We start from the raw sequence: 23,446 nt of genomic DNA, 5'->3' as shown, positions 1-23,446 counted from the left end.
TTTGAAAATTTTGGTCACATACATCAATGCGTACTCGAGCATAACCATTACTTATGTTTAGATATAAAGTAGTATTCATCTTTAGGGAAGAAAGGTTCCTAAATTATTTTCATGTACGTAATCTCGTATATAATATATGTTTATGAAAACCATTTTAGATCAAATACCCAGTGAAAAAAAGGAAGCTTTAATAAAGTTATACATTTTCATCAAGCAAACAGCCGACACGTACATTATGTTACGAAGCGCTTAATAAATGGATGTGCGCCCGAAGTAATCGGGGTAGCAAATTGTGAATGAAATAAGGAATTTTGCACCGTTCACATCTAGTCTGGTCGATTCATTGAATTATTGAATTAGCGCCATCTATCAGTACCTTCTATTGCTACGAATTTTCAGTTGGTTGTTATATTCAGTGCGTATATTACGTTTACAATGAACACACTTAATATAGTATCCGGGTTTAGTCGGCAAGTTTTCATCTGTGATGCGGAGCGCCTAATTACGTCGCGTCCAATTGGCCGATGGTTAGGATACGTATCAACAATTTCCCTTTATATCTTATGTTCAAATTTAACTTGATTACGCTGTAACTAATAACTTTTAACAAAATGCTTTGTAAATAGATTTGTAATGCCTACCTATAATTGTAAAAAAATAATTATTTGAGTCTATTTGTTTTTTATTAATACAAATATACAATTATTTTTTTATTTATTTTTTGTTATCTTATTTACAATGTAAATTTAAACAAATAACTATTTATTTAATTTAATTCATAGACGATAAAGTTGTTCATTCAATTTGTGCACAAGGCACTTTTTATGCCTCTCATATTCCGAGGATTGGACGCTCATTTTGACGTATGAGCACTTGCGGGGTGAATAAATCAGCTAGATTTACAACTTGATTTTGTATTTTTTAATAAGATGAGCTGATGGCGAACTTGATGAAAAGCGTTATAAAGGGCGTGGATACATATCTGACCGACACCGTCTATTTTTAATGATGAAATTCGGCATAAGTATTCTCAATATTTTCTATTTGCTAATACCGTTTGTCTTTAATTTAAATTTTTATATGATCCAGTTTATCGTATATATCTTGGTCTATATCGAGTTGGTTTAAAATATTGTTTATATTGAGATTGTATAAACTACCAGGCTCAGTTAGTTCTGCCTATTGCTTCTCTGGGCTGCGTACTATTTGGGTAAAAAGCAGAATTCGAAATTTGAATAAATTTTAGTATCGTAATCGCAGAGCAATTACGATTTATAATACTAATCATATGATCATATATCAAAATTCAAATTAATCTCTTTTCAAGTAGACTTGCAAACATGTTTGAATTGCAAATTAAAGAAAATCCATTAAACATGAAGCAACCATCAGTTCGGAATGTAGATTCTACCGTAAAAAAAGTCAAGAATCTCGGCCTTTTTTTTTGTTTAATTTACATTAGGAAGGCAGACGAGCGAATGGGTTACTTGGGGGGTGAACTCACCTTTAATCATAGACATTGGCCGTGCGTAAAATATATATGTATAAACCAATATTTATACGTGCAAAGTGCCGTAAATATAGTATCAAATACTATTGAGCACCAGCTCGGTACCAACCAACCAAGGTTGGAACAGTAAAGTATTGTAATTAAACTGCAAAATATGTACTGATCGAATGTTAAGACTACCACCAGACTACCACAGACTCAGACTACCACCAACCTGCAAAGCATATATAACTTAAATTTGATTAATAGCATAATAGCTATCAATCCCAACATCGTACAAAAAAAAACATACTACGCTACCCTTTTTAAAGTAGAAATTTTCCTAAACTTTGGGTAATAGCGGATTCTTACTAAAACATCTTTGTTCCGAAATTTACCTTTCCAGACTTAGTAGTTTCGCCAGTGCGTTTAACGTTAATTTTGTTAAACGTTTTTATAAGTATAGCTTACCAAAAAAAACACCCTAAAACAATTATTGTTCTAATCTTTATTGGTCTGCTGTCAGTAGCACTAATAAAATTTCCACAGAGTAGCAATTCTGTAAGAACTAATTTCTTATTTAATTTATGAAATGTTGAAACTGACATTTAGAGTGATACGCTATTTTGATGCGTGTATCCTTTAAATGTTATCAATATATGAGTCAATATCCCATATCAATTTTAGCGTCACTGTTCTCTGAATGAATCATAATATATATAAACTTTATTTTATTTTACAATTATTGTACATTGAAAGCATTTAATTAATGTTTTTGTGATAAAAACCACAATTTTAACGTTTATTTATGAGCTGAAATAATTCGATTATTGTTCACATTGGTGTTTAAAACATTTTATGGAATTTACCACAACTGCTAACAATATAAATAGTCGTGTTAAATGAAATAAATTCTCTTCGTACTCAATTTATATCAACCAAACTTTATTGGAATATAAATAAAAGTATTTGACAGCTTCTATTGCCTGAGTTATTATAATTGTAATTGTCTTTGAATGAGAGCTCACATGTCACAATTCATTTAATAGACAAAAAGTCCAAGTTGTTGGGGATATATACCTCGTTAGTATAATTATTTTATAGTACTTATTAAAAAAATGAACGATTAGTTCAGATTACCCTTACCAATACAATAACTTCACATATTTGATCTACATCACCGTGTTTGGAAAACAAAACCAGCACGATTTTAAGTAATTTTCTGTCTTGCACAATCATTCTGTGGAACCAGCTTTGTCTGTGTTTTTTCCAACCAGATACGATTTGGGAACCCTTAAGCAAAAGGTCCTACTCATTACTTAAAGGCCAACAATCTACGAGCATTCAGCTGTAGTAGTAAAAGATGTTCATGGACAGTGGTAGTCTTTCCATTTGGTTAACATAAAATAAAAGTTGTGGGATTTCTTATACTCGTCGAGTGACTCACTCTCTTTTGATACTGAGACACTCGTAATGTACCTTATATTATATCCACATATATGGAACTGCAATGAGATGTAAAAATGCCGTATTTCAGAATAAGAAAATATGTCGTAGGAAAGCACCAAAGTAATAACGAGGTGGCCTCTAAGTGTCAAGCCAAGTTTTCGTCTTGGTTGGGGGCGAACATTGGCTGCCATCTTGAATTATGCGTGTCTTGTAAATGTATCATAACTGACGTGCGTACTGAAAGTGCTTACGTGCTAAATAAAAGAACTAAAGATTCTTTGTTGTGAATGTTTTTTCATATGAACAACCTCGTTTTATGCGTCAAAAGCGCCTTAATGCCCTTATAAATGTCGTGGAAATACCAATTCTTAGTTTTTGGCATACGATTGAATTTCATTTTGATGTGAAACGCCTAATGCCACGCTTTGAGGGCAGTACGGAAACATATGTCTCACCACGCATACCACCACTCACTCCTCGCTATGCATGTGCATGCCGTGTATACTATATAGATCGTCGTTGGGCATCTGGTGAGGCCGTTCACATTTTCGAAAATTTTCTATGACTATGCTCTAAAATTCTCTTCTATCTGACTATCAATGATAGAACCTATCCATATCTAGCACATTATAATACACGTCTGGAACACTTCAAATTGTTCAATAGACTCGCAAAAGTTACATAAATGTTTCAAAAACGATTCCACGTCACCCGATAAAATACCTTCGCTATTCTTACAACTCGTACAAATGTAGGAAGTTTTCGCCTGTGATCCGATTAATGAATGAATGTAGGAGACAGGAGTATCGTGTTTTGTTTTTTTTTTTTTTAATTAATAATGTAATTGCTTATAGTGGTGTCACACTGTACATTAACTTGTTTGCTACTTTTACTCGAAAATTTGAATACGCCGATGTCGTTCAAGGGTCTAAAAAAAAAATACATGTATTACATTTAATCCATTGAACAATTTTCAATGCTGCTTCAATCAAATATATCGATAAAGTTTGCAAATGCAAAACAAACCCTAGGTATTTATATTTTTTGCACTAAAATACCATTTACAAATATATTCCGATTCTACACTTGTGAGGTGGTAACTCTATATACTAGGTTGTCGAGTTATGTACAAGCACGTCTAGGTAGGTAGCACCGACACCCACTCATCACATATTCTAACGCAAAGGAACAATGCTTATTATTGTAGTGTATTCCGGTTTGAAGGATGAGTAAGCCAATGTAACAAAAGCATAAGGGACCAAACATCTTGGTGCCCAAGGTTGGTAACGCATTGGCCATGTATGAAATGTCTAATAATTCTTAAAGGGCCAATGACTGCTTACCATTTAGTGGCCTATTAAGCAATTTGCCTAGCTATGTTTACCTACCATAATAATGCCTAGAATTGTTTGCGAAAGTCTATCTTTCATAGGCACTAAATTAGCCTGAATACCAAAAGTTACTTATCTCAGTAACAACTTCATAGTTACGAAATTAAATCGTTAAAACTAGTTTCCAAATTCAAAGGAGCAGGTTTCTATAAAACAAGTTCTTTAACGAACACAATTACGGAGCATATAATAACCACATATCGGCTTGCAAACTTTTCACATTAATCTTTGAAATGGCCAACCTAGATTTAACTAGGCTGAATAACGTATAAGTTCTGTAGGCATGGACTGACCGTACTAAGAAATATTTGATATTTTGGTTTCCAAACTTTGACATGATATTAAATATAATTTTATTGGCATATGAAGTCTAGATATGGAATTAAGAAACAACTACAGGATAAGTTCTGTATATTTTGCTTTAAAAAGAACAAAATATATATCCTGACTGATGATGACCATGACACTCATTCTCAAGAACTCATTAGCATTAGCAGCCTGTAAGTTTTCCCACTGCTGGGCTAAAGACCTCTCCATTTGAGGAGAAGGTTTTGGAGCATATTCCACTACGCTGCTCCAATGCGGGTTGCTGGACTACACATGTGGCAGAATTTCGTTGAAATTAGACACATGCAGGTTTCCTCACGATGTTTTCCTTCACCGCCGAGCACGAGATGAATTATAAACACAAATTAAGAACATGAAAGTACAGTGGTGCCTGCCTGGTTTTGAACCCGAAATCATCGGTTAAGATGCACGTGTTCTAACCACTGGGTCATCTCGGCTCTCAAGAACTCACTGAGGACAATTTAGTGGGCAAGTGTGGGCTCAAACACAGTTATACTCTATTCCTTTCTGACTGTGCTGACGCTCATTAAAGCCCTTATGAAGTCGGTAGCTCAAAGGTCCATGTAATCACAGGCCGTAGGAAGCCACAGTAACTTTCTCTTACAAAATTTTATATGAGAGAGAAAAAGTTTATACATAGTATTACTGGATTAACATTTTATACATAATAAAAAAGCGTGGAGTTAGTCTTCCTTGATTTTTATACCGAAAAAATAATTAATCAAATGTAGTTAATTAATATACCTATACAATTTAATTATCGGAAACTTAGTTTCTTGCCGTACTTGGTGCCTGAGACGCACCGAGTTTTATTTATTAACCTTAAATAATTACGTATCAAAAGTGGTTAAAACAACTTACTTAAATAAAGTATATCTTGATTTGATTTGATATGTACTCGTAACTACTAGCTTTATAACATAGAATCAAGTAGTTTTTATTTTCTGAATAAACAACGAAGGAAACTAGGCGTTGCAATTAGCACGTGCAAGAGGGGTTTTAGGAAGGCACTTTGTACGAGAAGAAATGAGACTTTATTCATTTATAATTCCTTGCTTATTTAAGTGGTTCTTGACTGCAGCGTCGTTGCAAATTCATGTCATATGTTTCAATGTAATTACTCGTAGTAATAACAGCTTACGATCGCCACTTAAATGTACCTTAATTTATTGTTTCGATGTAAGTAACTTTGTGTCTTTTATGTGGATAAAAATCTGTACGTGTATTTTTTTATTGCTAATAGAATTGCAAGATACTATTTTTTTCGGGTTTTCTATTTTAAGTTCTTTTCACTTCTGTTGGTTATAAAGAAAAATTGGGATATTAATAGAATAAAATGATATTATATCCATGATGATTTAAACCCTTGACTGAGAAAAACAAATCAAAATAATAATACCAGTACCATTAATACATGTTAATAAATGTACATATTGTTAAAATGTTTTTTTTTTTAATATCTTGCAATTTTTCTCAACAGTCCCTCGGTGCGTCTCAGGCACCAATTGTACCGTCACGGCTACTAGCTGACCCCATAGAGCTGGAACGGGGCTTGGCTGAGGCGGGGCATGATGGGTTTGGGGCTCTATCCGAAGACACGACTCCTCCGTCACCACCACCCACGATCATTGAGGAGAGATTGCATCATCGGGTAAGTTTGAAAGAGATCTTAGAAAATTATAGACTAAAATGTTTATAAGATAATTCAGATGGATGCAGTAAAGTAACATTTCCTTTTAAAATTCTCGCAATGAAGCCGTTGCAATGAAGTTAAGAACTTCCCTTAAGAACATACCTTGGCTGCGAAGTGTACCAGTTACATAATAAAAGTTTGGTTACACGTTACACATTATCCAAAAGATCTAGTTTCTTAACCCAACAATAATATTACAACATTTTGTTGAAGCGTAGTTGTGTTAAATGATTTTCCGGTATTTTTACAGGATCTGAGTTCTCTTTTAATCAAGATTGATTGACAGATTAATCTTTTTTATCAAATCAAATCACTGAACAATTGACCTGACCTTCGTAACTCTTTATGAGCGACCTACTCGTAGCAAAACGTTGGAACATAATGTTTATACCGAGAGTAAATGGTTACCTAACTTTAACCGTCTCGCTAAAAAAGTGTACCGTATGCTACATATCTTGAGGTCCTGGATATGATTTACAGCAAAGTATAAGGTTTTTCAATTAAAAAAAATTAAATAGTATTTTAATTGTTTTGCTAAGCTAAAGTCTCCTCAAAGGAGTGTTTGAGCTTATTGTTCCAGATTATTATTCGATACTTTAATACTTTCTTACAATTTTTAATACAAGCTCGAATACGAGTCGAATGATAAATAAAATTTTCCTTATGAATGCTACCAATTTATTAAGATGAGACGCTCTAAAATTCTATTTTTAACGACTACGACGCAATATACTTTTGCAGTTGTGGAAATGTTTTACGGTTGGTCTTGTAATAGTTTTTTGTATAATTAAATATATCCCTGGTTATGTTGTCTTAGATTTTCGCGATTATTACACATTTAAATAAAACTAGTTTTTTAACGGATTTAATCGCGTATATTAATTATTTTATTTTAACATCCCGACGTTTCGAGCACTTTGCAGTGTTCGTGGTCACGGGCAGACGAAACGTCGGGATGTTAAAATAAAATAATTAATATACGCGATTAAATCCGTTAAAAAACTAGTTTTATTTCAATATCCCTGGTTGTTTGAAATATTACTAAACCAATTTTGATGATATTTTTATTTATTTTTGATCAATTGAGAGAATATCTGTTTTGAATACTGTGTTAATTTTAATATTATCTTCGTATACTATTTGCTAAGATATTTTATTAATTTTTGATGTACAGCCTGTAGCATCAATCGTGGCAGTCGTACCAAGAGGAGCACTTGCGCCGTCACCTCGTCCACCACCACTTATAATTACTTCGGAACCCCAGCCACCACCTGTTAGGTGAGATTGGTACCGTTTATATAAAATAAATAAATATTTAGTTTTAAAAATGTTATTCTGCTCATTATTATTTAAAAAATAAGTTTAAGTTGATACATTTTGAATATGGTCTTTGAATCGTGTAGAAACTAATTAATTTCTAAATAAAGTGAAGACCATTGCAATCAAGTTAATCATACAACATTCAAATAATTCTTAGTATTCGTTGGAATTTAATGACGTCATAAAGAGAAAATATTATATCGAAGTAATCATTAACAATGGAAATGACAAGAGAATTAAGGCTTGCATATGTACGCTTGTTTCATTATAAATGTAAATTGTATGATCTTAGTCGTTACGTCCCTGGCGTAATCACATTTTGTCATTCAGGAATTTTGACTCTTAATATTTTAGATAGAGAGTTTATCGTTGTGTAATTGTATGCAACTTCGTGATGGTCAGTCATGTTCTCAATCCCTTAGGTCTCACAAAAATGTTTTAATGAAATGTAGGTTCTTTTAAGCGTTTTGCAAATTTTCATTTTGTTTAAAAATAAAGCTAACTCATGATTCAAATGTACGTCCTATCACGAACATCTATCGAAAAGTATAGTAGTTTTTTTTCTAATTAAAATACTAATTTGGTATTTATCTTGTACAGAAAACCAATATTATTTATCTTTCCAATCTTTTAACTAAACTTTTTTAAACTTTAAACTAAACTAAGTTCTTCTAAATATGAATTATAATTATTGTTACTTATTTTAGCATTTTATTTACAAAATGTACTGTTCAGGTTACCGTTAGACATGGCGGTGCGAGGCACGGGAGAACCAGAGACTCTAAGTTACGAAGTAGATCTTAATAAGGACTCTGCTCTTGGTCTTGGCATCACCGTGGCTGGATACGTCTGCGAGCAAGGTCAGTAAATAAATTTCGTATTAGACCTAAGGAGAAAATAACATTCTGTCGTCAAATATGTGTTTTTATTTGAAGGTTTAGTGAGCCAGTGTCATAAAAGCACAACGGACACAACATAACCGCGGTCACACCCGTAACAAAATATCCTCAGAGTAATATTATTTTTTGTTGTTTGGCAATCAAAACAACTTACTTGGTGGTAGGGCTTTGTGCAAGCCCGTCTGGGGAGGTACCACTCACTCATCAGATATTCTACCGCCAAACAGCAGTACTCAGTATTATTGTGTTCCGGTTTGAAGGGTGAGTGAGCCAGTGTAACTACAGGCACAAGGGACATAACATCTTAGTTGCCTAGGTTGGTGGCGCATTGGTTATGTAAGGATTGGTTAATATTTCTTACACCGCCGTTGTCTATGGGCGGTAGTGATCACTTACCATCAGGTGACGTATTTGCTCGTCCGCCTATCGATATCATAAAAAAAAAGTGAAAATCGTTTTCAATAACGTTTATTGTATTCTACTCGTAAGCTTTCTAAAATGTCGCATTTGTTTAAATCTTTTAATAATAATATAATTTCGCTATAGTTTTCCATATTAAACGAGAATATCGTTACGTGAAATTCTCTCGAAAAATATACTGATCATCCATTTGTATAATTACCATCGTCGTAGTAAGTAGTAATATAAACATTATGTGGTCATAATTGATTACTCAAACGGGATATTTCCGTAAGTACGATCGTATAGTTAAGGGGAGACTTGCGAAATTTATCAAGTCTTGATGTTTGGTCCAAAATGCAAGATCAAATCTCTGGTGGCGTATTTAGTTAAATCTCTTTACGCCGAACTTTTGTCATGAGTATGAATATTTTATTTTAAATTTCTGGTCTATCTATTTTGACTTAAGAACATCTACATATAAGTATTATATAGAATAATAAAGGTACTGATTATATAATGAGAGCTTGGTGTTCACTGTCAGAAAGAATATCCAGCAGCGTTAAGGTTACCCCGAAAGCTAGGATAGTTAAAAAAAAATAGAGTTACAATTAATTGACTACCTCTACGAACGCTCGATCTATACTTCAGTTTTTTTTAGGATTTCGTCAACTGAACTGAAAACAATTGTCAAAACTTTCTACTTGCCTATCGTATCAAGTCACCACTTTTTTTTACAAAATACGAAACTTGGAGATATGGCTGTGGAGATAATATGTTTTTTTCTAATAAATAGATTTATGCATCGTATTTCTTGTCACTTGCCCCAAAATCCAATTTATTTAAGTAATGGACGCCAAAGGTGACTCGCACTGTAATTTCTTTGATTACAAGTATCCTTTTATTAGAAAGTACATAATGTTTTGATGACAAGATATTTGAAGATACTAGTATTCTCGTATGTATAATTTTAGTTAACTAATTTATGTGTTTCTTATTCTATACATATATTTGTATTAGCAAAAACTGTAAAAAGTTTTTTTTTACATTATCTGATGGCAAAGCCGTGTGATTTAAAGTGCTATAACATTTTCAATAGATTTTGAGAGTAAGCGGGCATCTATTTTAGGACCTAGAGCCCAAACTCTTGGATCGATTTTGATAAATGAGTTGCGGTAGACCCGTAAATATATCTCGAACCTTCGAGAAAGGCTCTGACGCCAAAAGTATTAAATCTGTCATATTGGCGTGCAGCTGGCTTAAAATACTCATATTGGAATAGCAATTTGTAATTTATTTTAAATTGAAATGAAAATACTTTATTCAAGTAGGCTTTTAGAAGTACCTCAAAAACGTTATTTATCTAACTATTTTAAACAAAAAGCTACCTCCGATTTGGAATATAGATTATATCGAGAAGAACCGACTAGAAACTCAATAGTTACTATTTTCCAACATTTGATATACAAAGTTACCTCAGCTCGTCAGCATCGTGTTAAGAAATATCTGCTCCTATTATTATAATTGACATTTTGTATTATGTTTTGAGGAAGGTCTTGAGCGTGGATGTGGATGGATATAGAAGGTAGAGGACGGCCAAAGAAACGATGGATGGATTGTGTGAAAGACGATATGGTTAGAAAGAATGTTACTTGTGAGATGATGCCCGACAGAGAAGTATGGAAGAAGAAGACATGCTGCGCCGCTCCCAAGTAAAATTGGGATAAAGGATGATGATGATGATGATAATGATTTTGTATTATTTTAAATGAATTTCTTTCCTTCTTTCATAACATTTTAATGCAAATTCAGTAAGCATTCATTTGCCGTATTTTAGTGATCTTTACTATTAAGCTGAAATACTACGCCATTATCATTTTAAAGATGTACGTAGCTAGCAAATTACAACTATAAACAGGGGTATAGCCGAGCAAAGTCTCCAATAAGCAATAAAGTAGGCCAGATCGCAAAAGTGTGTGAACGTTATGGCTGAATTCGTAACAGTCCAAATAGCCCGAAGCGTGCTCTTTGCAGCGCTTAGTAATATTCATCTGGGTTGGAAATGTTTGTTATTAAAATTTTTCCCATTGCAGTTACGTATATAAAATGTTTGGGAGGTGTTGAAAGTAGTTATATTAAAGCGATATGAAATATTTTCATATTTGCTCGTAACATATTAAAATACTTTAGTAGTAGTTAAAGAAGCAGTACGTTGAAATACTTATTGTAGATGGCTTTTATGTTTGTATTAAAGTATTGTTTTAGATATTTTTATTTTGGTTTTAACTATATATATATATATTACGTTTTATTTTTATTATCATTTGTTATGATAATTAACTTTTATTTTTATGTATGCTTCGCTTGCTTATATTCCCTCGAGTATAGCTAAATTGGTGATTGCTTAGTTAACTAAGGTATCTAGCTCTAGTCCTGCGACAGCTCAATACTCCGTTTTTAAATTTTTATTGAATGTAGAAACTTTAAACTTGCTCACTTTTTGTCACATACCTACGCTAGTACTGAAAAATAGTCTCAGACCTTTGGAGTACATTCTTTCAAAAATTTAGAGGCTTTATTATTATTTATTTACAAACAAGTTATGCTTTATAATTTTGACAATTTAAAACGTTCTGAACCGACCTTTATATCTTTCTAGCGTACATTTTTCTGTTAATTCTTTACTTTATAATATAAAATTTTATCAAAGCATTGTTGTATAGATATATATTTTAAATTTAACAATTGAAATATTTTGACTGTTTCCGTGTACTTTTCCTATCATATATGTTTAATATTTTTACATAACTGAAGTACACGCAAAGGTTAAATATATGACATGTTGTTATGATAAAAATAATGACATCGCAAGCACCGCATAACATAAGGGGTCTGAGTTGAAAGGAATAACAAAGGCTTAAACAAATTCAACAATGCAAAGGTCTTTATGCTCCAAGCGATCTTGTACCCTTGGTGAATTTAAATATCAGATTATTACAACATAAGTCCAATGTAATAAAAGGAGGCAAATTCGAAGATTTTAGTTGTTAAGAGATTTGTATAGATAAAGACGACGCCACTCCATTATGCTACCTGGTATATAAACTATAGTTTTAGGTTAATTTTAGAAATATTTTGTAATACTTTGACGACCTCCGTGGTCGAGTAGTGTGTACACCGGTTTTCATGGGTACGCCACTCCGAGGTCCCGGGTTCGATTCCCGGCCGAGACGATGTAGAAAAAGTTCATTACTTTTCTATGTTGTCTTGGGTCTGGGTGTTTGTGGTACCGTCGTTACTTCTGATTTTCCATAACACAAGTGCTTTAGCTACTCACATTGGGATCAGAGTAATGTATGTGATGTTGTCCAATATTTATGTATTTATATTTATAAAAAAAAATACTCTAGCTGTAGGGGATATAGAAGAGGCTAATATACTTCAATTTGGCTACAGATATTAATATGAACAAATAATTTCTGCCTTTACTAATTCTTTTCAGGTTCTGGGTTGATATCGTACGCATCTTCTATATCATTACATTCTGAACAGCTTGCTGAAGCTACCTTATCAGAAATGCAATCTGGCTTAGAGAAATTCTAACAGTTTAACGATTCGTGGGCAAATAATATTTTTCTAATAAAAAAATATTTAGTTATCGTATATTTTTAGGGTTGAATAAAAAGAAATGGTAATAACTGATGTTGTTTTTATTAGGAGTATTTGTGTTCCTTCTTTAAAATATTAAAATCGAGATTTTTATTAGAGTATGATTGTTATATCTGTAACATTTAGTTTAAATAACAAATATTTTACAGAGGAGTTAAGCGGTATATTCGTGAAAAGCATCAGCGCCGGCAGCTCCGCGGACTTGTGTGGCAAGATCCAAGTAAACGACAGAATTGTTGAGGTATTTATGGCATACTTTATTTCCACAAACATTACCTTGTTTTTTTTTATTTATTTATTTCTAAGTCCTGAATTACTTTTTCTGTTATTTTGACTGGCGATAGAAAATCAACGTGTTACTTAAACTATATAAAGCATTTTGATACTTGTAACTTTCGTGGAGGGGCACTATCTGACCCCTCAAATCGTCAACTTTACCCAATTCTTTGGGCAAAGCCACGACGAACACTGCTCGATATATTATGCATTTTCAAGTAACTATATCTATACAGTTTCTATGTGATGGAATGTTGACGTTGGCAGAATTATAACTCCAATCGGTATTTCGGAGTGTCATAAAATTTTAGTGAGAAGGAAATATTCGACTACGTTATTCAGTCATAAATACGACAGTCGATCAGTATGTATGTATTTATTCATTGGTTTCTCTTATAGCCAGTTTTTCCATATAAATAGAAGTGTGAAATATCAGAAGTGTTGTCTTAGATTTTCGCGATTATTACACATTGAAATAAAACTAGTTTTTAACGGATTTAATCGCGTATATTAATTATTTTAACATCCCGACGTTTCGAGCACTTTGCAGTGTTCGAGGTCACGGGCAGACTTACATAATTAATATACGCGATTAAATCCGTTAAAAACTAGTTTTATTTCAATATCAGAAGTGTTTTATTTGACTAAATACGTTAAATTACACATGTGACCTTGAAAATTTTTTTTGATCCCGGAAACATTCCAGGCCACTCAAACAAGTGTCAATTAAGAATCTTGGTATATAATCTTAATTGTAATCATGTAAAGTCTATCATGTATGAAAAAAAAGAAAATGTTTACTCCTTTTCTATGAAGAATTTCCAATAATTGGTTTTATCCGACACGTCACGAAGTTAGGAAACGGCTAACGTATTAATTTAGCTACACGCAAAGCGGAACTCGACTAATTTGTTTTTAAACATGTTATGACATGTTTCCGCTGTCGTTAAAGGATTTATTTCGAGATATTTTTTTTTAGATTTTTAATATGATGTTAAATTATTTTGAACTTGATTAGCTTAATAAAAATGGTTAGAGCTAAGGTTCAGATCGAAACCACGATAGTTACACTATATTGGTAAAAAAATATACATATTTTCGGTTAAAACCTATCTATTGTAAATAAAATTGTTAATATATAAGGCAAATACTTAAAATATTTCATAAATACCAATCAAGCTATACAGCTTGATTGCTTCAAAATGATGTTAGCTGCAATGAATGATATGAACACTCGAGTTGAAACCTATCTTGATGCCCATTTGGTAAATTTTTTCACAAATAAATAACAGTTTTTTTGGGTAAATTTGTCCAAGTTGAATTTATTGTTCTCCTTAATCTCCTTATTTATACGCCTATGTCCTTCTAATTCGGGTCCCAAGGGTGTCTGTGTAAATCGGTTAGTTAATGATTTTGTGATTGTTTCTTTATGTACTTTATGAATTTTATTACAATTTTCAGACAGTCCTTAATCTCTATCAGAACGTACACGATAAAAAATTAATAATTTAATTTCTTAAAATGTTAACGAAACACTGTGTTCTCGGATTACTCAAATAGCTTTCTTCAAAGAACAAACAAGTTAAGTGTTTTAGTATTGAATGACTGCGACATAAAATAAACTCCCATACGGAAAAAATGATCACCTAATTTTAAACATCAACAAATTAAAAATGACCTACGCTGTCGGAACTATTTTTCGATTGAATAATCATTTGGATGTACTTCCACTTAAAGTGTATTACTGCAAAAGCTTCGTTATAAAAGCAATCTGCAGTTTTATCGAAATAGAGGAATCGTATACAGTTAAACATGCGGATCGTTATAATGGAAATAAGTTGTCGTGAGACGACGCTATCGGCACGGCAATTTATTCACCACGGTAGCCGAAGTTATATTGTTTGATGGCTGTATATTTTGAATATTTTTAGTCGTGACGTGTCGTCGATTTTTTAATCGTAAAAAAAAATAATTACAAGCCGATCAACAGTATCCACTAGAACACTTGTAAAGGCTCTGGAAAAACAATGGATATATACAAACCTCAAGGTGACATTAGACATATTCACTCTGAAGAACGTTCATTTGTATGACTATCCACTTTTATGTTGAATGCCAATATCCAAAATGGTGAGATGAGTTCACTAATGAATCACATTTTTCCCTTCTAATTTTTTTTAGACGCATGTCCTTGTTAACGAGAACCTTTTACAAATATCTGTCGAAAACGTGGATTGAATCCAAGACTAGCCCAGCGACGAGAACTACTACGCCTATCAGTCTGTTAAAAAAAACAAAGTGATATTTTTATTCAATTACTTGCTTTTACGTTGGAAAAAATATTGTTACGAACACAAAAGCAAATAACAGGAAATAGTTTAAAAACATTGGATAGTTATAAAGTGTAATCCAACTCGAAACTATAAAACTTTTACAAAGGGAACTACTACTGAGTAAAACCACAAAAGCAACAGTAGACACGACACACGAGTAGAACTCAACTCTGAAACTAAATAAATTCGAAACTTACTAGGGGTCGAAAGCCACATAAGTCGCTTTCCTGAAAATAAAACATATATTACTTTATACCGCAAAAGCAATCTTAATGAATGTTCCTCTGCTAAGAGTCTACTTTAATTTAAATTGATACAATCTTACTCATATTATAAATAGTAAAGTATCTCTGTCTGTTACCTCTAATATAGATAGTTTGTGTCCTGGGGGGGGGGTCAACTTTTAAGAGTCTAACAAGAGGGGTGAAGGTTTGTTTGGGGAAACAATCATTTCATAAGTACGAATATATACTCATTACAATTTAAATTGTCGTTATTCTTTTAAAAAATGACTGCGCATTGTTACAATTCAGGTTAACTATATTGATGCATATATAATGTGATAGCATTTGTCGTCATTATTTGTTTAGAAAAGGTCCCGCCTAGGCTAGGCTAAAGCCATTTCTCATTTAAAGGAAAGGAAAGACGTGCAACTCATTCCAATGTGGGCGAAGGCACACATCTGGCAAATTTACATCCGACAAGTGAAGTTCCCTTTACATTTTGTCGATCCCCATTTATGCATTTCTGGTCCTGAATCCGAAAAATTAAATTGACACACTTTTAATAATAGAATATTTTCTCTAATTATATACTATTATTATTGTTAAGAATTTATAAATCTTTGATATCGTTTAGTAGACGCAGCTCTTAAGAAAATATTTGTCTTGTTTTAAAAAAGTTGATATTAAAAAGAGATAATGAGGTCGTAGTGGTCACAGCCACTTCTAGTGACGACCCTACGTCGACACCATTACATATTAATGGACTTTTTTACAGCTCAGATGAGTCTCTGGTCAGAGAAAGACCAAAACCCAAGATCTTGTCTTCAAATTCGAATCGAAAACTATCAATTTTTTTTTTCGTAGGTATTTATCATTCATATCGTGTTCAGCGGTAAATGGAAAACATTTGTCGGATGAAATTCTGCCATATGTCTAGAGTTTCAGATAGCAGATTGCCTAGTTGACGTTTGTGTAGCAGTGAAATACTGATGGTATCAATAATATGTCCAATACGATTAAGTAGTACTGTAAAATATAATATTTGATTATGGAATAGAATTATATTTTCGTATGTAATGTATCGCCGTCGAAGGGGTTTCAAGCAATCAATTAAATTCCTTCATCCGGGCTAAGGACACTTCAAAGCAGTCGGTATGTTTGCATTTTATGATATTTCAGGAGATAGAAAGGTATTTGACTTCCTCTATCAATATTGAACTATTCCTTTAGTTTCTCTTGGCTTAGTTTGCGAAATTCTAAATTCCACATCTTGGATATTCGATATCTTGGAGTTCGATTGAGATGGATTTAATATTGGTTTTAACTATTACCTAAATATAATATCGTCATATTAAATAGCATTTCCATCCACCTTGAAAATATTAATATCCCTTATATGGAATTTAGGATTTCGTAAACTTAGTAAGCCCATACATTTATGTCCAATGTGTTGACAAAATAAAAATCGTCAATTTATGGAGACACAAATTTCTGCTAATAATATTTGGCTTATAAGTACATCTTTTGTAACGCTTAATTCTATAGGTATTATATTAATATTAATAATAATATTTAAATAATGAAACAAATAAATAAATTAAATCGACATTAATAAATGATGTCAATTTTTATGATCGGAAGAATAAGCGGATATCGGTAATGCCTGGAAAATATTTCTAGGGTTCGATTCCCGGCCGAGTCGATGTAGAAAAAGTTCATTAGTTTTCTATGTTGTTTTGGGTCTGGGTGTCTGTGGTACCGTCGTTACTTCTGATTTCCATAACACAAGTGCTTTAGCTACTTACATTGGAATCAGAGTAATGTATGTGATGTTGTCCAATATTTATTTTATTTATTTATTATTATTGTTTGGTTATACTCGTACTTGAGCCTAATAACTTGGTAAGGTGATATCGTAATTTTTTTTAAAAGTATTAATACTTGTCACTCATAAATATTTTTATGTGTCCGTTTTTGTAGACTTACTGTATTTTGATCGTCCAAACGGTCTTTTATTAAACTATCTTGTAGTTTGATTAAAGTGTTTCTAATCAAGATTATTTTTCCATGATAAGTTTGCGTTTGATGACAATTAATGATACATTATGGATAGCAATGATGAGGTCTAGGTCGGAGCGCGCTTGCCTATAAAAATCAATCTTCTCTTAAAGGCGTTTAAAATATACGTTACAGAGAACGCAGATGCTGGAAATCTCGCATTTCAAGTCATGTTATAAAGTAGGCGCTGATTTAATATCAAACCCGTATCGTTTTGATTGCTTTTCAATTCACTCGAGCGTTTCTTTCCTTTTCCAGTACGTTCCCTGAGGAAAGTTAAGCTCGATACGTTTTTCTAAGATCCTAAAGAAATAAATAGAAATCTTAACATACAATTCGAAACAACCTTTATGCTAAGGGTGTTAATTCTATAAGCATTCTCTATAGGTCAACCTTATGATATATACTATATATTTTTTTCTTACACACGTTATTTCAATTATTTAAGAAATAAATCTATTATGAGTTTTGAAAATAAATTATACATAAAAAAACCTGCCGTAATTTTCACATTCAGGGGTGGTATTTTCCAAACGGGAAGTATAATCCTCCTAAACAAAAAAGTATTTTTCAAATCGGTTTATAAATTGGTTTACTTGGTGGCAGGGCTTTGAGCGCGCCTACCTTGGTATGAATCATCCTTTATATCATATATTCTACCACCAAACAGCAACACTTAGAGTAACTACGGGGGCAAGGGATATAGTCTAAGTTTCCAAGGTTGGTAAAGTCGATTAAAAAACAGTTATTCATATACTAGAAAATATGTGACATACTTAAAATCACGTGAATATTAATACAATGAATAATGTATAACGACTACTACTCTATCAAAATAATTAAAATAAAACGTAAGTAAGCAATTAAATAGTTAATAAACTTTTACGAGAAAACTTATGAGAATACTTATTCCGGCATTTTATCAGAGTTCTTTGACCTATTTTTTATTACAAGAGAACTTATAAAGTTCTTATTGAAAAAAGTTTAAATTAAAAAAGGTTTTACGGTACTCTAAGTACGATCTTGAGTATCATTTGTTTCTGCCAAGTGAGCTCAACTCGCTTAGCCAATAGAGGGAAAGGTAAATTACATCCTTATTCATATTTAAATGAGGTTTGTTAAAAATGGTAAATGCGGGTTACTCTTGAGGAATATTTCATGACATTATTAATTCTCTACATCATATAGTGTTTAGTATGTTTGAGGTAAACTTTCATTCGACACATGTATATTTGCTCTGGTGATTTTCTTTCACATTCGACCATAAGACTTATTATTAACGCAAGTAAAGAAATGTTTATTTCAGAGATAAAGCATTGAAAGGTAAATAAAGATAGACATACATACATATATTAAAAAAATTAATCGATGGCAGCCTTTGTGCAAGTCTCTCTGAATGAGTACCACCCACTCACATTTTATTCTACCGCTAAACATCCTAAGCTGTGTAATTTCAGGCACAAGGGACATAAATTCTTAGTTCACAAGGTATGGCAAAGTGGTTAATATTCCTTTCAGCGCAAATGTCTGTGGGCGGCTGCACTTAACATCAGGTAGCATATTTTGCCGCTCACCTGCCTTATAAATAAAATTAAAAAAATTAAAAAAAGAAACTTAAATAACTATGGATGACCCAAATAAACCATTCATCACTATGATTTTAATACCATTTGAAACACCTTTAATACCGAAGAGATAGTCCAATAGAACTTTTTGTCATATCCATATTCTAATCGTTCGTTTTTTTAATCAACAAAGTTATCCTTTGTACTGTATTAATTCCTATTGTCATACAAATGCGATTATTTGAATTTCAATTCGTCATTTGGTATGTCAATTTAGGAATTCAGTTTGTAAGCAATACAAAGTTTAAAAAAAGAACAAAGAATATGATGTTACAAATGGCGTTTCGACTGAATTAGTTGCTAAATTCTATATCTGTAAGCTGGTCCAGTTGAACACTTGAATCTTAATCGAATATTGCGGATTCAAATCCAGAGCACCACTGAGTTTTCATAAGCTTAATATATGTTTATAATTCAATTCGAGTTCGACAGTGAAGGAAAACATCATAAAGAATCCTGTATGTGTCGGCTGAAATTATGCTACATCTACATCTACTGATAGATGAGTGGGGTGTATTTCTAACTATTTGAAATTCTACCAATGAGTATTTAATCAGAACACGAACAGTCTATCTTTGTTTGGTTATTTACCAGACAAAGACAGACTGTCCGTGTTGCCGGACCTTTGTAAGAATTCTATATAACATTAAGAAATCTAATAAGCGACATTCATACACATTTTTCGCAATCGTAATTTATATGACTATCGTAATTGTTCCGTTACGAGCTTTCACATAATAGAGCTTTCCGTTTTTATTAAAGTTTCAAGCAATGTGTTCCGTTTATATTTTTCAACAAACAAAACAGCATTTAACGTTAATGAAATGTTTGGTAAACGTTATTTTTCTGCACAATGTTTGTAAAAGGATTCGTTATATTTTATAAAAATATATAGAGTATTATAAACGAGCTGGGAAACAAAAGTTATTTCGTTGTATTTATGATTCCAAATTTAAATTTATTTTATAAAATGAAATTTCCCAAAATTCACGAATTTAGCGATCCTATGGCGCCTACCGAGGAGACGGAGAGGGTGCTGCTGGTTTTTTAGTGCGCATACCGGTGTACTAGTCGTCCTGAGTACGACGTTGGAGAAACGTGTGATGGGTTATTCCAGAAAAAAAAAGGAAAAAAAAAGTTGTAGACCAAAGACAATTTGAAAGATATAGAGAGAACGGACTTGTCTCATACCACGATTTTTTTAACTTTAAATCAATATTGTCTTGGTCTTTTTATATATTTTCAAAATTAATTTACCCCTAGTTTTAAAATAAAAAAACGCTGATCAAAACCTAGTTAACTAATTTTAGTAAACTAATTCGAGTTTAATTAGAAATGGTATTAAATCGTTGGAAGCAAATGACGTACTCGTAGTAGGCGACCAATGAGCGTCCACTATTTAGTTAATGTAAAAGTCAGACAAAAAGACATCAATGTCACTGGCGAGTACATCTATCTACTTTAATTTGGCGATGACACAGTGGTCATGGTTGAGACTTTGAAATACTTCGGTACAATGTTCGACATTCAGTCGCTTAATCAGTGGCTCTAAAAAAAAAAAAGTATTTTGCATATTGCACTGAAGTAAAGGAGACTCTACACTTGTGAAGATATTGTTGATATTTACCTAGACAGACAGACCATACAACTAGGCAGTGCCTTGTTGGATTGTACTTTAAAAAAGAGATTACCGCCGTATCAAACACTGGACTGGGCAGCGTTTGGGAAGCTACGTAACATATTTACGTAATATACCGAACTGTCTCAAGTCAAAAGTCTTTTACCAATATGTGCTTATGTCTTATGGAATATGGATGTTCATTTACATAGCTCTTAAAAGGCTCAAGATTACTAAAAGAGCAATGGAGAGGACTTTTTTCGGAATTTCATTGCGAAATCAAGTCACAAATGACGACATCCACAGGTGAATCAAAATAACCGACATATCCGAAAAAAATGCCAAACAATTTGTGATACATAGAACTGCTCGTAGAACGACCACCACTGGGGCAGAAAAGTTTGTGAACGGGGACCACAAACTAGAAGATAAAATGTAGGCAGACACTCTACAGGACTGGACTGACGATCCTGTGAGAGTCGTACTACCCGTTGAAGATTTTTGGGGGAGGTCGTGGTCCAGCAATGAAAATCTTCAAGCTGAGATGATGATAACTGTTTTAGTCTTATTGTTTATAATGTATCTCCTTTAATTAAATCAGCACACACGTCAATGTTTATTGATAATGTACAAAATATTAATCATTCCTCAATGTACCCATAATCTTGGACGTAGATGATATGTACTTATATCTGTAGTTACACTACATGGGCTCACTCACAACACAGCACCTCGACGACTCTCAATATCTTCGCACGTTCACAAACAAACTTTTATTACTGTTATTTAATGAACTCTATCTGTAAAGAGATACAATGCGCTTAATCTTTCGAAATTGTTTTCACCCAACAATAAACAATGAAAGAAATTCATTTCATGCCGTCTCACTTCACAATAAGTGTATTTTTTTAATCGTCGACTGTCTGAGCGGGACAAAGCGCTCTGAATTGCAATTTGTCGAATGCCTTATTCAAGACCTTTGTGTAAGGTCAGCAAAACTTTACTATTGTTATGATACGAAAAGTTCAATTTTTTTTTCAATGAAAGGCTTAACGAATGGAACTAAACGAACTAAATATATAAGTTATCATAAGATAAAATCTATTTTATGAATAGATAACTGACAATGTTTTTTTCTGTTTATGGTAGGCAATATTTTTGAAGCAGAGATTTGTATTCGTGACCTTGAATGTAAAACGGTAATGCTAATTTAGCAGCTCTTTGCATTTCAATTGAAAAGTAGTTTTTATGCGAATGAAGTGAACAAAACACAAAATTGCAATTCAAAGCAGACTTAAGGAGACCGTCAGAAAAACAAAATAGATTTATGCCATAAAAATAATTAACCTTTGTCTACGTTAAACTTTACGCTTTTCTATGTTTTATTTACGATTATCGTAACCGCAACGTATTATGTTTTTTTTTTTTTATTTAAATTAAAAATTTAGTTGTATTTAGTGAAGTTAAAGAAATTTTAGAGACTGTTCAAACACGAGTAATTATAATATTTTTTATGTCTTTTGTAAGATAAATAGTAAATAGTAACTATTTATGTATGATAAATAGTATATAGTAACCATTTTGATATTTAAATTATATTTTTTATTTTATAAATAAATGTTCTTTGTGATGAGGTTAAGAACTTATGCTACCCAGATATCAATGGTAGTTTCGTGGATCATTTGGCCAAAATTCCATCCAAAATCACCATATTTTTACAGAACAGAAATATGAAACCCTCTACCTCTTTCTCCGTCTTCGTCATTCGCTAAGAAAATATATTTCAACAAAATAATTTTTTTTTTTTTTTCAATAAAAGTTGATAGTTTTCAGGTTTCTTAGCGCAGTTGTTATTGCGAGGCCAGTGAGAAGCTGATCACATCGGCGGCTAGATGGTCGACCAAGGTGTCTTTTAACTTCCACTTTGCCTCCTATAACCAACTTCTCCGGATTACCTGCTTGACTTCGAGCATTGTGACTGTGTGATATTATAAAATATTTCGGAAGCACGTTAAGAGCTTAATTTTTATATTTAACTTGCCCAAAATAGACTTGTTTGTTCTTTTAGCCGTTATTTGCGAAGTATTCTTCTCCAATGCACCTTCGCGTTTTAGGGGTTGGTCTTCGGGTGTTCGGTACATAAATATTAATATAGGCTATTTTCTCCCTTGGTGTTTAAACTTGCTTCATATCAAATTTCATCCAATTCGGTTCAGTAGTTTTGTCGTAAAAGCGTAACAGACTGACAGAGTTACTTTCGTATTTATTATATTATTGTATGGTATTTTGATCGGTATTATGACATTATAGAACTATGTATGTCAAAAAATAATGTATCTACATCATAAATATGCTGTAAGATTTTAATTTGTGAAACATATATTTTTGATCTATAATAATACTTCTATATATCGTGTTATCTGTTTGACTCTTATTTTATAACTATTTATTAATTGTATAATAATTAGAAGTAACGCTGTTGATGACTCTCTAGCAAATAAATTGAATTTAATGTTTACTCGAATATATTTTCTTTTTAAATTTTATACAAGTGGTGTAACATTGTTTTAGTGTTTTTTTTTGCTGTCCCTACGAGTATAAATGGCTAACGTCACGTCTGGTCTGACCTCGTAACGTTTATTTCGCATGCTGACT

General features: G+C 32.5%; 1 protein-coding gene across 1 annotated transcript in view; it reads left to right on the top strand.

The window, feature by feature from the left end:
- Nucleotides 1-23,446, top strand: part of LOC125072619 — a 188,665-nt gene that overhangs the window by 43,497 nt on the left and 121,722 nt on the right. The window contains exons 5-8 of the mRNA XM_047683252.1: nt 6,158-6,328; nt 7,545-7,648; nt 8,426-8,550; nt 12,807-12,898. Of these exons, the coding sequence (XP_047539208.1) occupies nt 6,158-6,328; nt 7,545-7,648; nt 8,426-8,550; nt 12,807-12,898 (492 nt within the window). The remainder of the gene's footprint in view (nt 1-6,157; nt 6,329-7,544; nt 7,649-8,425; nt 8,551-12,806; nt 12,899-23,446) is intronic.

Source organism: Vanessa atalanta, chromosome 22, assembly GCF_905147765.1.
Source record: "Vanessa atalanta chromosome 22, ilVanAtal1.2, whole genome shotgun sequence".
In the NCBI taxonomy this organism is placed as follows: domain Eukaryota; kingdom Metazoa; phylum Arthropoda; class Insecta; order Lepidoptera; family Nymphalidae; genus Vanessa; species Vanessa atalanta.
The sequence above is the reverse complement of the archived record's forward strand: the minus strand, read 5'-3'. Positions and strand labels throughout refer to the sequence as shown.